This window comes from Camelus bactrianus, chromosome 13 (genome assembly GCF_048773025.1).
Source record: "Camelus bactrianus isolate YW-2024 breed Bactrian camel chromosome 13, ASM4877302v1, whole genome shotgun sequence".
NCBI lineage: Eukaryota > Metazoa > Chordata > Mammalia > Artiodactyla > Camelidae > Camelus > Camelus bactrianus.
This window is the reverse complement of record NC_133551.1, coordinates 34,132,865-34,149,371: the sequence shown is the minus strand read 5'-3', so window position 1 is coordinate 34,149,371 and position 16,507 is coordinate 34,132,865. Positions and strand designations below refer to the sequence as shown.

Here is a 16,507-nt window from a genome sequence, read left to right as displayed (position 1 = left end):
AAGACTGTCAATCCATTGTTTGTCCATTACATTCATCTAGGTTCTCATAACCCATTCAGGTCTTATTTTTGTCTCAGTTTTTAATTTTTTCAGATGACTGAAATGACAGCTAAGTTTTAAGATTTTCTTTGTAAGGCGATATATGATGATGTAGGAAATGAAAGATATAGAAAAGTATAAAAAAGAATATTATGTTTTTCTATAATCACCCATTGTTAACATGTTGATCTGGTTTTCACCCATTCTTTTTCAGTGCATGTTTGGTTGTATATTTGTGTGTATATATACACACAGAGACATATAAAATGATTGTGACCTACTGAATATAATACTTTGTATGTTATTTTCTTAACTAATATTTATACCTTTTCATACTTCATAAAAAAGGGCTAGGAAATGTGATTTTAAATAATTTTTACTTATTCTCCAACCATAGAAGATTAACCTTTGTCCCGACCTATAGAATATGTTCCAGCATATGGTCAAACATCATATATTAATGAATAATTTCATTAGGATAGATTTCTTGAATTGAAATTACTAGTATAAACAGTATGAATATTCCTCTTGGTGCACATTACCAAATTTATTTTCAGAAAAGCTGTGTCAGCTTACACCCTTATAGATTATTTACAAGTCTGATCATAACCTTAATCTTTGAGAGGTTTGAGAATTTTTTTTTTAATTGGTGGAAGGCAGATATCTTGGAGTGTAACACCATTAATCAGATTTGGAATCAGTAGTCCCTGATTGGATGATTTTTCTCCAGCTGTTTTAATACTCAGTGCAGTGGAATTCTAGAGATTTCTCATCTCATTGTCTAAGCCTCTGCTTACGGATCACTCCCTGATTGCTTCTGTGGAGAGGGTGGCCTGTTAGACATTGTGGTGGTGAAGCCTTAGTTAAAGGGCTATGAATATTAGAGTGAATAGTATTTGTTTTAACATTTTTTTATTGAGTTGTAGTCATTTTACAATGTTGTATCAAATTCCAGTGTAGAGCACAATTTTTCAGTTACACATGAACATACATACGTTCATTGTCACATTCTCTTTCTCTGTGAGCCACCACAAGATCCTGTATGTATTTCCCTGTGCTACACAGTACAATCTTGTGAGTGAATAATATTTATTATGCTAGACTCTTTGTATGTGGAGGCTCAGAGAGGTTAACTGGCTTGCCAAGGTTACATTTCTTGTAAGAGATTGAATGGATTCAATCCAGGATTTTCTGATTCTAAAATTCATTTTCTGTTGACTACATTGCGCTGCTGTAAAACTAAAAATATTATTTGGGGTTTTCCAGTTCTATTTGTCTTTACTTAAGATTAAAAATTACTGGAAGGTATTTTAAAATCACTCATAGTCCCACTCTTCAGAGAGAATCACTTTCTGTGCATATTTTCCAGTCACTTTCTGTGCATATCTTGAACGTAATTGATCATAATATATGTGTGTGTGCATCTATGTGTGTATGTATATACATATATACGTAAACTAATTTTATTCATTTTATTTCATAGTATAAGCATGTCATTTTAACATATATTTAATGGCTACAATATTTCAACATATTGATGAAACACTCACTTTATCAGTTGGTTCCAATTGTTGTGCTTATAAGTCATGCTGTAATGAACATCTTAGAGCATAAATCTTGATATGTACTTTTAAGTATTTGTTTGGAATAAAGTCCCAGAATTAGGCTTCCAAAGTTACACCACCTTTGCAGAGGCTGCAGAAGCCTTTCAAGAGGGGAGGGATCCAATATATTAACCTGAGTTTCTTTTTTTTTTAGTAAACGCCAGCTGAATCCAGGGTTTACTCCCTGTGACTCTTCAATATAACTCTCCCCTGTGCCTACATGTATACGTTGTTGCTTCTGATCAATAAACATGTTCTATCAGTTGAACAACAGACAACATCACATGAAAATAAATGACATAGCATTTGGAATAGTCTTTATTATAAACTTAAATGAACTGAAACAAGGCTGTATTCCTATCCTTTAAAGTTATTATGAAAAAGAGACTATTATAGGCAGTTTAAGTCGACTGTACAGGAAACACTCATTGTACAGGGCCTCTTTATCACAAAGATTTTGGTAACACGTCAAAACACCTCCGGTTTACAAGTTGTTCTGATCCTCTTCTCTCTGTGTGGATTGTCTCGTACTTTCCTTTCTTCAACTTTTATCCCAAACCATGATGTAGCTTGAGCCCTTACCCCTATGAAGATCCCTAACACAAGCAGAAGGACCAGCAGAGCAAAGCCGTCTGCCTAAATTGATTCTTTTCATGATTTTTGTGAACTCTTGGCACATTAAACATTTCATGCAAATCGTTACCATACATGGTAAGTAATGCTCATATATTAAAGTTCGAATTCATTAGCTTTTCAGGAAGGAAGCTTGTGGGCATGTTATTCTGTAGTAATTTACTAGCGATAAGTAGGCTTTAACTTCATGCCCTGAAGGCCGTGTTTTTTTTTTGTTGGTGATGGTAACTTGTTTGTAGAAACAAAAGATTAGCAGAGATCACAGAACGAGGTAACTGACTGCACAGACGTGATCAAAATAATGGAAGTGCAGTGTGGTTATCTTCTAGATTCCAAACATCTGGGCAAAAACTGTAACATCCATTCAATCATGTGGGAATTTCTAAATCTCTGAGTACTGGGTCACATGTCAGCAAAGGCTGTACGCATTTCCTTGGCTGTATAATGAGATTAATAATGCTAACCCAGGCCCTGTAAACTTGTCAATACTGATAGATTTCTTCGAAAGGAAAACCGCTCCAATTTCCTCCAGCATTTTGTTGTTGTTGTTGTGATCTGGCAAGAAATAATGCTGTTCAGTTTCCCAAACGAGTTCAATTGTAATGGGTTTCATTTAGAAACCAGCCAATCTATTTTCTAAGAGTTTCCACATTTTTCGTTTTAGAAATGGAAAGTTTTCTCCCAGGGCTTTTTAAAAAACAATAACATGTGATAGTGCAGTTAAGAAAAGATTCCAGAAACGACTTAAGTTAAGTATTTAGTCATCTCACTGCTTCAGCTTGCAGCTGAATGCCTTCTCATGCACCATCAGGTGTCACTGATAAACATTTAATAAAACTGCAGTTTGAAGACACAGGGATCTGTTCAAGTCTGAGTTCCTAAACTTGTTTGGATTACTTCTGTCCAGCAATCTAGCCCATTCCTGGGCAGGTGTTGAGTCGCACAGTAAGTCTATCTGAAGGAAACTGAATTTGTGACCAGTATTTTTAAAGGGAAATCCCCACATATAAATATGTCTCAGTTTCTCAACACAAGGGAACACATCAAGCGCATATTGACTTTGAGCTGTGAGGCGAAAGGTTTAGTGTTAGGAGGTCTACCTGTGACGGTGTTTAGAATGGAAATTTGGTATCTTTGTTGATTTTATAAATTATTTCTTCCTCTTAAAAGAAAAAATAAATTCAGTAGACTTTTTCTCCTCCATTTTCAAACATTCTCGTGTCTGATCCTTACATTTTTATCTTCCCTGATCATATGGCAGTGTCCTTTGCAACGTCCCGTCTTCTCTCCTTTCCCTCCATGACTGTCGCCCCCGTCCCCCACCTCTATTCCTTTGCTTGTACTGCTTCCTCTGTGACCCCCAATCCATCTGAACTTGTCAACGGCACGCCTTTTACAGCCTGTCACGAACGCCATCTCCATCTCTTCTATAAAACTTTTCCTGTTCTCCAGCCAGGTGTCACTTTTCTGTCCTTTAACACCCCTCAGATTTTTATTTATATTACTTGTAGGCGCTCATTTTCTGCACTCATCTCTCCCCACTAGACCCTAACATTTCTAGGATAGTGATGTGTCTTGCTCACCATCTTATCTCCCATGATGCTCAGCACAGAGCCTGGCACAGAGCAGGTGCTGAGACAGACAGAGAGGGAGAGACTATGGATATCTCTCTCTTTGACGCACTGCAGCGGTTAGACTTGGTGCAGTTTAAGGGAATGAAGGATTGGTATTCCCTCCTTTTATGTCATGGGAGTCTCTGAGGAAACAACACGAAGCTCATGTCTGCCAGGGTTTAGGGGACTTCACTGCTTCCTGTGTCTGGAAGTAAGTTCAGAACGTCAAAGCTCACTAGCTCTCTAACATCCCCTTCTCTGGCAAGGTGCCTCACTGGGTCACTTGCTCCCAGCCTGGCAGAGGAGCCGGCCACCACCCCACTCAGGCTGCTTCAGCCTCCCGGTGGGCGCTTGCTCTGTGGACACTGGAGGGGCTCCATCCAAAGAGCAGGTCTCTTTTCACCCCAGGCTCTATACAGAAACCTATCGAAACTTTCTCCCTGTTCTGTTTTTCAGTGATTACACACATTTCAGGGGTTGCTAAATTTGAACCCGATCTGGAATCTGGCTGCCTACTTTCAAAGCAAGCCGATGCGCTCACGTTTTCTAGACTGTCAGATTGGAGTGGTTTTATCGATAACGGTTTCTATCTTAAAGAAACATCTACTGACAGTGGTACAAATATTTTAATATCTTGGCTTTTAGTCATATTTTTTTCCAAAAATAGGAACGCTCCAAGCATCTTTGTTCAGAACAGTTTGACCACTTTCTTTACCCCATGATGAGGAATGATTGTTGGGTGAAGGCTACCACAGACTAGAAACTGATTCACCTGGAAATGTCACTATTCCTTTATCCAGACACATCCCTTATTCCTTCTCATTCTGGAAACAAACGAACAACAAACAAAAAGCCAGAGACCTTGGGAACAATACAAGGTAGAATTCTCTTTGGCTTGCAGGCAGGCAGTACATCCCTTTCAGAGGACTTAGCGGCTCTCTCCCAGGGAACGCCTGCAGAGTTGCAAAGAGCAGTGCTACTGGGGGACCCCTGCCATTCTCCATGCCCATCCCACAGCCCCTCTGGAGACAGAGTCCAGCATCCTCAGAGGCCTCTTGCTTATAAAGAAGGAACCGTTCTCTGACCATTTTTCCAGTTGATCATACTGAGGAGGGGATTGTACTGACTAAGCGAAGGATCATAGAATTAGCAATGCATATGATACAAAGTGAGTGACGCAGAGGAAAGGCATTCTCTGGATATGGGATCAAATTCTGATTTGGGATTTTGATACTTACCGCTGTGGCTAAGGCCAAACTAAGACTCTTGGATAATCTGAAGAAATACATTAGAAAGAGAAAACATATGATCAGATTAGCTCAAACAAGAGCTGGTGGAAGCTTCTTGCAGAAATGTTCTTCCGCAATGTTAGGAAAATGGTCCATGGTCACATCGCTCATGTAGGTAACATGGCCGCTGAAAAAAAAGCAAACACTGTTTCAGAAGCAGGCAAATAATCAATAGTTTGGTTTCTAATAGTCATGTTTGCCATGAGGACTCTTACAATGGTATTATATAAGCAAACTGATTTCCCTGTTGACTTTATCAGAAAGTCATCAAATGCCCCTGAATCTTCCCTCTAGAATCATGAAAACTGCCTACAGTAATCTTCCCAGAAAGCTGTTTTCTGGATTTCATCATTTCCTGAAACTCCTCCCATAGCATGCGATTATTGCTGTTGTAAGCAGGCAGAAATTATAATTAAGAAAGATATGAATGTGATATAATAGCCTAGTAAACACAGTTGTATATAATTAATTACCACATTGCCCCCTCTACTTGATTTTATATTCATGTTGAAAGCTCTTAACTGTGCGTGTGTAATTGATTCACCATGGTAAATGTGGTTGTTTAATAAAAAGTTTCAACTGAGGTTTTTGTTCAACAGGATAACTCCCTCATTCCACTGTTTCTTTGGGGAAATCAAATTCAACTAATGTCATATCATCTCTGGGACTACATCCTGTTATAGGTGAACACACTCTCTGCCTCTTGTAGCTACAATAATGGAAGATGAGTCAGACTTTCTTTCTTCCTTCCCTTGTTTTTCCTGTGTCCTTGATTTTTCCCAGAATCAACTTTCTATAGAATAAATTTCCCTGGGCACTTTTTGTTCCATTCGATGGCTTGGGTACTCAGAGATCCCCAGATTTTTGTAGTTGTAATATCCTTTTTTTAAAAAATGCAAACACATCACCACCTCTCTCAGCATTGGTCTCTTTTTTAAAAACCAGTATAAGATTTGAAGCCGTTTTAGTAGCCTATGAGAGCATTAAAGGCCTTCTGGGATGTTTCAAAACTAAGACCGAAAGGTTTGTCTCATGACTGAAGAAGGGACAATGCCCAGGGGTTAGTCTCGTGGTAATTTTGAGTGGCTAAGTTATTTGTATGCTAACCTGTCTTTCAAAATGGCAAACTTATGTCTGGCAAAAATAGAGAATGGGATGTAATACAGACCTTTCCTGATTTAAGGCTACGTATGGTCAACAGAGAACCATCTTCACACACACACACACACACACACACACACACACACACACACGCCATGTATCCTAGGATCAATCAGCGTACTTGTTTCTGATGTCACCAGTGTGCTAAAAATGTCATAGGAAACCCTGCTGTGTGTCTGCAATGACCAGTGCAGGCATCGCACTCTGTTCTACCAGGACCAGCAAACCAAGACCTCATGGTCCAGCTTCTATCATCTTAGAACCTTAGCTTATTCTTCATGTCTCTTTGTTCCTTTTCAACCTACCTACCTATTCAAGTGTAAAAGAACACTTTTTTCCCTCCTAACTGCTAACAGGTTGAACAGGTTATTTTATCTCCTAGCTTCCTCCTTATCTCTCCCACATCCTCTTTGTGCCCTGAGAGCAGGTAAATTCACTACCAGGTAACTTGTAGTCCATCATTTTCAATATGTAACTTTCTGTTGAGACTTCTGAAAGCGTATCAAAGTAGAGCCATGGGCTGAATGAACCAATTAATAAAGAGTATTTTACTGAGCTTTTTAAAAAAGTAGATTTCCCCCATAGCAGTGAGTGAGTGAGAGGCACATCCAGAGTGACTGAATGCAGGGGCATTTCTCCGGTCTGTGCAGGTTGGTCTGACATAAGATGGGCTGGGGAAGAGACCAGCAGGTTCACATTGCTACACAGTACAGCACATCATACATTTAGAACATTTTCTAGAAAGCTCTTATTGGACAAAGTCTACAAAAATGAATACTACCACAGCAAAAGGCTTCTTATTCACAGACATCAGAGAACCCTCATGTTCATCCTCTGTTCCATCCTGGTTTAACACAGCCACACCACGTGACCATCACAGCTATGTGGGGGTGACTTAGCTCTTACCAAGGGTGACCAGTAGGACTTGCACCAGATTGGTGGAAATGTTACCTCTAGATGTGCTTAATGAGGGGAACAGAAAGTCTGAGCAGTTTTCTGTAAAACAAAGTCAAAGAAGAACCGATGATGTCAAGAAAGAAAAAAAAATGTGGCAAAAGAATTTGGTATTATTCCCTCAGTTATCTGTGTTTTTTAAAAATCGCAAATCCTTTTCATCTTTTAGATGGTGTGTGACTTGAGTTAGTCCAAAAATTGAGGCCTTTTACAAGTATTGATGAGAAATTTGAAGTTAAGCAATAGTCTATCCAAAAAGTCTAGTAAGAAGAAAATGTGTATAAATCCTTGGAGTTTGTGGTAAAGAAGTGAACTGAAGGACACCAAGAAACAAAATATTCAGATACATAAGCCAATGAAACACTGAAACCACAGCATTTTTTCTCACTAAAGTGGAGTGCATGAAGCTCTTAAATATAATTATAAAAACCAACAGCAAAACTTTCATGTACTTGTAAGAAGGATGGTAGACTGAGGTGTGGTACCTGAGGTTCCAGGTTCACACGGGGTCTTGAGGGTTTGTGCCTGAACGGAAGGGTTCTGGGGGGGGAGACTACAAATGTTAATACTATAAGCACATTTTGTACCTCATAAAATTCTAGACATTCCACCGAGCCCGTAAAGACAGCTTGTTCCAAACGGTTTCCCACCACCTTTCCGGAGAACCCAATTCCTTCTACAAAGACTCCTCTCCCATATTTAGAGAAAGGGGCACAGGAACGTTTCATGATTTTTAGGAGGGTAATAGCATGAAAAGCAAGGTTGTAAAATGAGCTGCTTTCCTCCCCTTTCTACCTAATTTCTTTCTCCTGTGCTTTTAAAGACGGGGATAACTCTTTCTGACCCCAAAGCTCATGTTTAACTCAGAAAGTATACTTTGCCAGTGTCCTGCATGTTCTAATTCATATGATGGAAGGAGAAAAGAGCTCACGTGAGCACCAGTGTGACCTCGTTTTACTCCAACAGTCTTTGGAAGCCAACCCTCCTTCCCTTTTTGACTGTCTAAAAATGCCCCTGCTAGCCAGATCCCTCTGCTAGCTACAGCGTTTGCACATTTCCTTGTTAATCAGCTGTGTAGGCTCGGAGACTGTGTGTTTTGGTGTTGTTTGTGTGTGCAATCTCGTGCTGCTTCCTGAACGCATGTGTCCCTTCCCTTCACAGCCTACTCGACACCCAGCACCTCCCCCGCAAACCGATTCGTCAGTGTTGGACCACGGGATCCAAGCTTTGTAAATATCCCTCAACAGACACAGGTGGGCCGCTCTCATCTTTTCTGTATGTGGTGCAGCTTGTTTTATCCATCAGGTGCATTGCAACTCGTCTTCCGGCACAACAGGCTGCATTCCCCAGCCCCTGTTCGGTCCCCTTTCTTGCTGACCCCAACCTGCCCTGGCCCTTCAGCCACATTTCCATGTGTTCTCAGAAATCGTCGAAAACAGTGCCTGCGATTTTTGCTTCTCGCGTTGAGGGGGTAGAAGAGGAGGGCTTCTGTGCCAGAACTGCTTTTGCTGTGGGAAGAGACTGTCTCCAGGGCTAGACGGTGTGTGCTCCCTCTTTTAGGAAGGCATGCCTCTCTTCGTGCAAGCAAACAGAAGTAGGCCCCCGTGGAACCTGGAAAGACCGCCCGGCAGCCGGCGACATCAGAGAGCAAGCTGGGAAGGCGGGGGCCTGCCACTGTCCAGTACTTGTTATAGGGTCCCCGGAACCTGGCAGACTTCCTAAGAGAAAGGAAAAGAAAGGATTCCTGAGCCCTGTTAAGCTGCTGGTGTTGGTGCAGAGATAGGACGTGTTTGTTACTGGCTGCGCTGGCCCGGTGGGGTGGGAGGGGAAGGTATGTGAATATAATGTCATATTTTGAGGTAGATGATTGAAAAAAGACAATGCCAGGACATCTAGAGCTTGTTTTTCAATAGATAGTTGTGTTTTTGTGCTAGTAGAGGTCAAGGAGAAAGAATGTCTTTTAAAAGTTTTGGAATGGCTGCTGTTAATTGAGAAACAGGGAAAGACTTTTTGGAATTCAAAGGTAGTAGATATAAAGATACTTAGAGATTTGTGAACTAGAGTTGGATGCAGGTTTTGGAAGAAACTACTCTCTGATTTCCTAATTAGAACGTGACTGTATATTATCATAATTGACATAAAGAAAGTATTTTCTCTTTGAGGTTCTCAACACGGTGTCTGAAAAAAATTCTCTGAGTTATTTTGTGCATATGTCTGGGTGTGTAATCTCCAGATGCCTAATTTATAACTATTCATCTTTGTTTGTAACACTGTGAGCAGGTGCTTATGAACGAGATAGATTTGCTTTCCTGGGTCCATTTGCTTTCTCTGTGAAGGGTTTTAGTTTATTGCTGTGTTGACAGCGCTGGGTTAAACTGCATTGCATCTGAAGCCTTCCTTACACTGAAGCAGGGTCACAGAAAGTACAGCCTCAGAGGAGGCAGCTGGGTGGAGAGGGGCAGCAGAGAGGGGAGGGAGAAGGTTAACTCTTGAACTTCCCACTTCTGCTGTTTCTTCTGAAACTGGCAGGTACCTGGCGTCTGGGATTAACATCTCCTGTTCAGTACCTCCCATAGAATTCTTCAAGTTTATTGCTTATTTTCCCATACCTTCAAATACTTGTGAATCTGAAATTGAGTAATTACCTTGAAAGCATTAAAATAAAAGAACATTTCATTTTGTACTTTTGGCTCGAGGGATCAGGTTCAATGAGAAAGGGAGAACTGGGGATAGTGGCTTTATATTGGATGGTTGCTTTTCTCAGAGCACCAGTGGGCTCAGCTTACCCCATTAAGAACCTCAAAATTGCAGTTTGGAAATGTCCCGTTTGTATTTTCCATAGTATTTGTATCTAGGCTGTGATTCACAGCACTGAAATTGTACCCTGCATTCCATTCAATTTGTTTCTCTATAATCAAAACATGCTCTAGTCCAGTATGGCTTTGTTTCGCAAATGCCTTATCTAACCCAGAAACTGAGTCTTCATGATGCTGACCACAAAAATTCAATTCTTAAAAATCCAGATTTTCTACGCATCTGGATGGATGATGTCATGTGGACCCAGTATTGGCATCTGGAACTGAATTTGGGGAGTTTCCATTAACTATTTGGCATCATAGGGACAGCAGCTTAAATGTCTCTTATCACAGTGACACCTGCCACATTTGGCTTGAAGAAAGCCGTCCCCAATTGTCTTATGAGAAGCTGTGCTAATGGAGTTATCATTTTTTCCCAAGAAAACATCCTGAGATAAAAATTATGTGCTCTAAATATTTTAATTCAAGGTGTATATATATATATATGTGTGTGTGTGTGTGTGTGTGTGTGTGTATATATGTGTGTATATATATATATAAACTCTTTTTAAAAAAGAAGAACTACTTTCTGGAACCACTTAAGGTGGTAGGCTTGTATAGATATAGATAATAAAAATAATTTGTTTAAATAATCTTTTTGAGAGGACATCAGAAGAGGAAAACATTTTTACGGGAATTTTTTAAGACATAATTTGAACATGGCCTGCAGATTAGTAATTTCCTAGGCAAGCTTGCATTTTTCTATAGAAATATTTTTGTTAATAAGGCATGAAATGTGTATTAATCAAATTATGGGAAAAGTTTTCTGGGAAAACAAAAATTTTTTCTACCTTTAAAGAAATAAGAATTGAAGAGTCACCCAGGCAGATACTTGAGCTTTAAAAATGCAGACGAGGTATAGTGCACGTAAATCCACAAACAAGTGCAAAATAATATGGGCTCCCTTTCTCCCAAAGAAATTTCTTCAAATACTTGAAGCATCAATGTATAGGATACGGATTAGATATGGTCTCTGGTTTTTTTCCATCAGATAAAAGTTGAACTAATGCATAGACATTTGAAGTAGGCAGCTTTCAGCTTATCATAAGACCTTTCTTTAAAAAAAAATTCTTTGATTATATATAGTCTCTACTTATTGAGCACTTTCTGTGTACAAGGTAGCTTAGGTACGTTATCCAGCGAATCTTGACAGCCACCCAGTAGGGTGTATGTAGTTGTCTCCACTTTATAGATGTGAACCCTGAGGTCTCAAGAGACTGCTACTTCTCCCAAGGCCGTACAGTGGTGAGGAGTGGGGCATGAATGCACCCCCAGTTCTGCCTGTGCTCTCCAACCCGGGTCCCCTGCTGCCTGCTGATGAGCCAGGGAACACCTTTCCCTGCCGATATTCAGGCAGAGACAGATGCTCAGCTCTCAGGAGTATCACTGGCATAGTCCCTGGTTTTAAATCTGAAATTGCATCAAAATCTCATCACTAGTATATACCCCAAAGAACTGAAAGCCAGGCCTTGAAGAGATATTTGTACACCCACATTCTTATTTTGGCTATTATTCACAGTAGCCAAAGATGGAAACAACCCAAGTGTCCACTGACAGATAAATGGATAAACAAAATGGGGTAGATACATTTTATTATGTATATGCCATTTTAATGTGGTATAATACATACTATTCAGCCTTAAAAAGTAAGGGAATTCTGCAATATGCCAGAACATAGATGAACTTTGAAAACATTCTGCAAAGTGCAATACGCCAGTCACAAAAGGACAAATACTGGACCGCTCCACTTACGTGAGGTACCAAGTGTAGTCAAACTCATGGAGACAAAGTAGAATGGTAGTTACCAGAGGCTGAGGAGAGGGTGGACTAGAGAGTTATTGTTCAGTGGTATAGAGTTTCAGTTTTATAAGATGAAAAAAGCTCTGAAGATGGGTGGTGGTGATGGTTGCACAGCAATGTGAATGCTCTGAACACCACTAAACTGTCCACTTAAAAATGATGAAGATGGTAAATTTCATGCCATGTGTATTTCACCACAATTTTTTAAATGTAATCATTAGATAAACCCTAACAGCCCTTTCACCTCTCAAGAGCCTAAAATTCTATAAAACCGCCAGGAAAAGTGGACTGTTTATCAGCAGAATCTACTGTTACTGTGTGCTGACTTCTCCAAAAGCACTGGCTTTCATGTCCGGCACAGAGTGGGTAGTCAGCGGGTAGGGGGTTGAATCTAAATGATTCATAAGGAAGTTTAGAAATAATGACTTTTTCTTATTACAGTCATGATACATATTAATTGTGGAAAATACAGATGGGAAAAATAATAAAAATCACTTGTAGTCCTACTGTTAACATTTCTGCATCCATCCATCCAGGCTGTTTCTGTGCACACCAATATATTGCAAAAACGAGATCATATTATATACATTGTTTGGTAACCTGCTGTTTCTTCCTCTTAACAATATATTATGGCCTTCTTTCCATGTAAATTGGAAAAATTGAATATTGGCTTTTATTGCACCTATTCATCATCTGTAATGATTGGTAGGGAAGGATAACATGGATAATTGAAAGCCATTTTTCCTCCTCCTTCCCTTCCAGTCTATTTTTTTTCCTCCAGAGAATTCCTCCCTTCACTGAGACAGAATTGCCTTCTCTTTAGCCTTGCCTTGAACTAGTTTTCTTTCAAACTGCCCTCCGAGTGCATTGTGTGTCTTCCCCCAGCTTTTGGCTCTGTCCGAACATTCCTGCCGAGTGATCTGTCCCGTTCATCTGCCTCACTGCCTGCTACCTCTGCTACGGTCATGCTGTGCCTCTCATTTTCCTTCTCCTCCTCCGTTTCGTGACCCATCGTTAACGTGGGGGTGGCCACCTCCTTACAGCCTTTAGAACGCCTGTCTGTTCTGAGAAACCACGACCACTCTCCCACCCTAAATCTCTTATTTTTGAATACTTTCCCATGACAGTTGATGTTAACATATAGAAAAGTGTCTGGGGCATAGAGCTTTTACTTCACTTTGGACACTATTAATGTCCTCTGCACATCCACAAAATGACATAAGAGAGCTCACGCCATCGTCTCAAGTAGCAGAAAGCCAATGGCCATTTCAATTACATCCCATGATTTAATCTGATCCCTGAAAACATGAGCCATTAAGAAGAGGCATTTATTTAGAGGAAAAGAGTTAATATTTCATCATCAGGTAATAAATAGAAATACCAATTCCCACACAGAAGTACTGAGCAAAGAACTCATTTTCATTCATGTTCTAGTTTCATCAGAATGTTCAAATAAAATGCTTAACCTGCAGAACACCAATGAGGACTAATTCTTTAAAATGAAAAATGAGTGCAAACAATATTAAAAACAGGCATTTCTTCCTTGCCACCCAAATCTATCACTGTTCTGCATCAACAGAATTGTGGTATCTGAAATGCTATTTAAAACCGAATTACCATTTGGGTTATTAGAAGAATCGCTGGGCATGGCATGGGCCTGATTTGTTGACGAAAAGGCACAGGTGCTGTAACCTTTGCTTAATAAATCATTTAGCTGCCTGACTTGCAAGCAGTGTGACTGCCTTTGCCTCATGAAATTTACAAATGTATGCACAAGCCACACACTGCACCGTGCTGGAAACCTGCTGATCTGAAGAGGTCCCTGCAGAGCTCAGTTGTGGGCATGGCACCCGTTGTCCGCCTCGGGTGAGGGTGCACAAGGAACGCGGGGAGGTGGTGGATATGGAGAGTGTTTGGATCTGTTGCCATTCCGTGTGTCACATTCCTGAAGCTCTGCCTGAGAAACGTGGGCAAAGCTCGGGCAATCTGCAAAACTTCCGAAAGTTCCTCTCATCAATCACTCACCATTTCTGACTACATTCCCTACGCCTACAGAATGCTGGGAATAACAATTCTCCTCAAGTTGTTCAAAGTCTAATAGAGGAAACAGATGTGAAAAATAATAGCAATGACAATAACAAGATTAATAATGCAATGTGATGCTGGTTACAGTAAGGATTTGCCCAAGAGGCTTCGAGACCACAGAGTTGGGTGTAAGAACTTTCCAAAGAGTGGAAGCGGCAGCAAAGGCTGGGTAGTTTTTCTGTCCTTGTCTAACTTTGATCTGATAATATGATTCTGGTTCCTATACATTTTACCTTTTTTTTTTCTACTTTTAATTTTGGCCATGAGCCGGTCGATAAGGCTTTAGCCCATCTTAAGAAGAGAGACACGTTGAGTTCTGTCTTCTCTGGACCAAGCAGATAAAATTAAAATCCTTTCCCACTGCTGGCATATCAGCCAGAACTCCCCTCAGCCCTCATTTCCAAGAAACACCCCTCCTTGTGTAATGTTCTCACCAAGCGCACTTGAGATTACACTGCAATTAGCTGAAGCCATTCCCTGCCTCCTCCCTACCCTGACCCCAGCTGCCTGCCTGTAGGAGGTTAGGTACCACACAGAAGTTCAAGGAGCAACTGGAGAGTGGCAAAGGGAAGAAACTCAGATTTCCTTAGAGAGAGAATATATATATATATATATCTCCTCCCCCATCTAGTTAGAGTTGGCTCTGAGCATTTTTGTTACAAGCCCATGCAGCGAAAAACTCCCAAGATTGGAGAGGAATGGCAGATAAAATTCCACTGACTCCTAACTTTCGAAAAAAGTTAATTGGCCAAATGGGCATTCTGTATTAGGCTCCGAAGCATGCCAGGTTCAGTGCCCGCACTCGCTCCAAGCCTCAGAGCCTTCTAAGCTTGATGCTACTATTCCTGTTTTACGGATGAGGAAACTGAAGTTTCAGAGAGTACACTTGTCCCATGGCAGGATTTGCACCGGTCTGTCTCCAGACCTTCTCTCTTTCCCAGATACGATCTGCATCCTTCACTGTTTCATAATGAAAGGTTACCGGCCACTTTCTCTTTATGGTCTGCAATTGACGCATCCTCTTAACATCAAGGAGTAGGACCGATGCTGCACTGGGTTCTTCTGAAGACCTGACCTAGTTTCCTATTTGTTCCTGCATCTGTGAAGTCAAGACTGAGCTCATTCTCTCATCCTGCCTGGGAAAAAGACCTTTACTAATGATATTAGTCCACATCTGTGAGAACAGCCAGCCTCTGCCCAGAGCCCCAGCAGCAGAGCAGCTGACACTGTGAGCCTTCCTTTCAGATCTTGGTTGGAGCTTTACTTCATCACTTAGTAGTATGTGTGCTTCATTTTGGGGTAATTTTTAAATTTTTTCTTGGTAAATCAGTTTTTCTAGTCTGGTTTATTAATGGTAAAATGGTAAGAACTGAATTTATTTACCTCTTATGGTTATCTTTAGTCTTAAATTCTGTTAGTGTAGAGAAGATACATGCTTGACACCTGTTGAACGCTCAGCAAATTATTGCATTTGTTGCTTGGTTGATAACTACACTCTTATATTTAAACAGTGTTTCCTGGACTACAAAAGTATTTTCTCATTTGATCTTCAGAGCAACCCTCTGAAGTAGACAAAGCCATTATTATTGTTATACCCATTACACAGGTTCAAAAACTGAGGTTTAAAGAGAGGGAAGTGACTTCCCCAGAACCCAACCACAGAGCCAGGGGTTGGTAGAGCCAGGACACAAACCCGCTTCCAATTCCAGAGCCCACACCACTCCCTTCAGTGTGCCCCATCAGAGAAGGACTTGATCAGTCAACACGTCCTCACATGCTGCTGTGTGGGTGCGGGCAGAACCTCCCTGCCAAACACGGGATCTAAAGTAGTAACCATCCAACCAATTAGGACAAGAACCTCCACAAGATCATAATCTCGTGGATTCTTCCATTGCATCTGCCCTAAAGGCACTCCCAAAGCCTCATTCAGCTGGGCACATCCATTCTTGCCCTGCACACCGTTTCTCCTCGGAAGCCAACGTGTGCGCCAATGAAGAAGTGACTTCCCAAGGGGAAGCCATGTCCCTGAGGGTGGTAAGGACTGCGACAGTTGTTACTCCCAGAATCTGCAGGGAAAGGCGACACCTGGTCATTTTTTCTCTTACTTTCTTGGCTCCTGCCATCGGTGTTAAATAGGCAGCACCACTTGGCAGAGATGAGTTACCCCTGAAGTCTGTTCCCTCCTGCTGTGGGCAGGAGTGACTCCTCCTAGCTTCCCAGCTCCCGCGTCAGCCTGTGAGTTCTTGACATGTTCTCTTCACAGACACTTGGCCGCCAACTCACGGACAGGCTATAAGACACTCTTAAAGTAAACTTCTCAATAAACAGAACCTTTGTCTTTCAAGTTTTAATTTGGTGGCACGTTTTAGTCGTCCTCAGCCACAAGGAGCTGGCCGGAGCAAGAGCCTCTGTTCTAGGTCCTGGTCTCCTTCTTCTCCCTCAGTTCTTGTACTTCAGAGAGCCCATCATTTTTG

General features: G+C 41.0%; 1 protein-coding gene across 5 annotated transcripts in view; it reads left to right on the top strand.

Moving 5' to 3' along the window:
- The window catches only part of NFIA (nuclear factor I A), a 349,943-nt gene that overhangs the window by 304,807 nt on the left and 28,629 nt on the right, over positions 1–16,507 (top strand). For 4 of the 5 annotated variants that reach the window (XM_074376373.1, XM_045512652.2, XM_045512665.2 and 1 more), the window contains one exon: positions 8,455–8,546. The exons of the other annotated variant lie outside the window; for it this stretch is intronic. In XM_074376373.1, the coding sequence (XP_074232474.1) occupies positions 8,455–8,546 (92 nt within the window). The remainder of the gene's footprint in view (positions 1–8,454; positions 8,547–16,507) is intronic. 5 annotated transcript variants of the gene reach the window in all.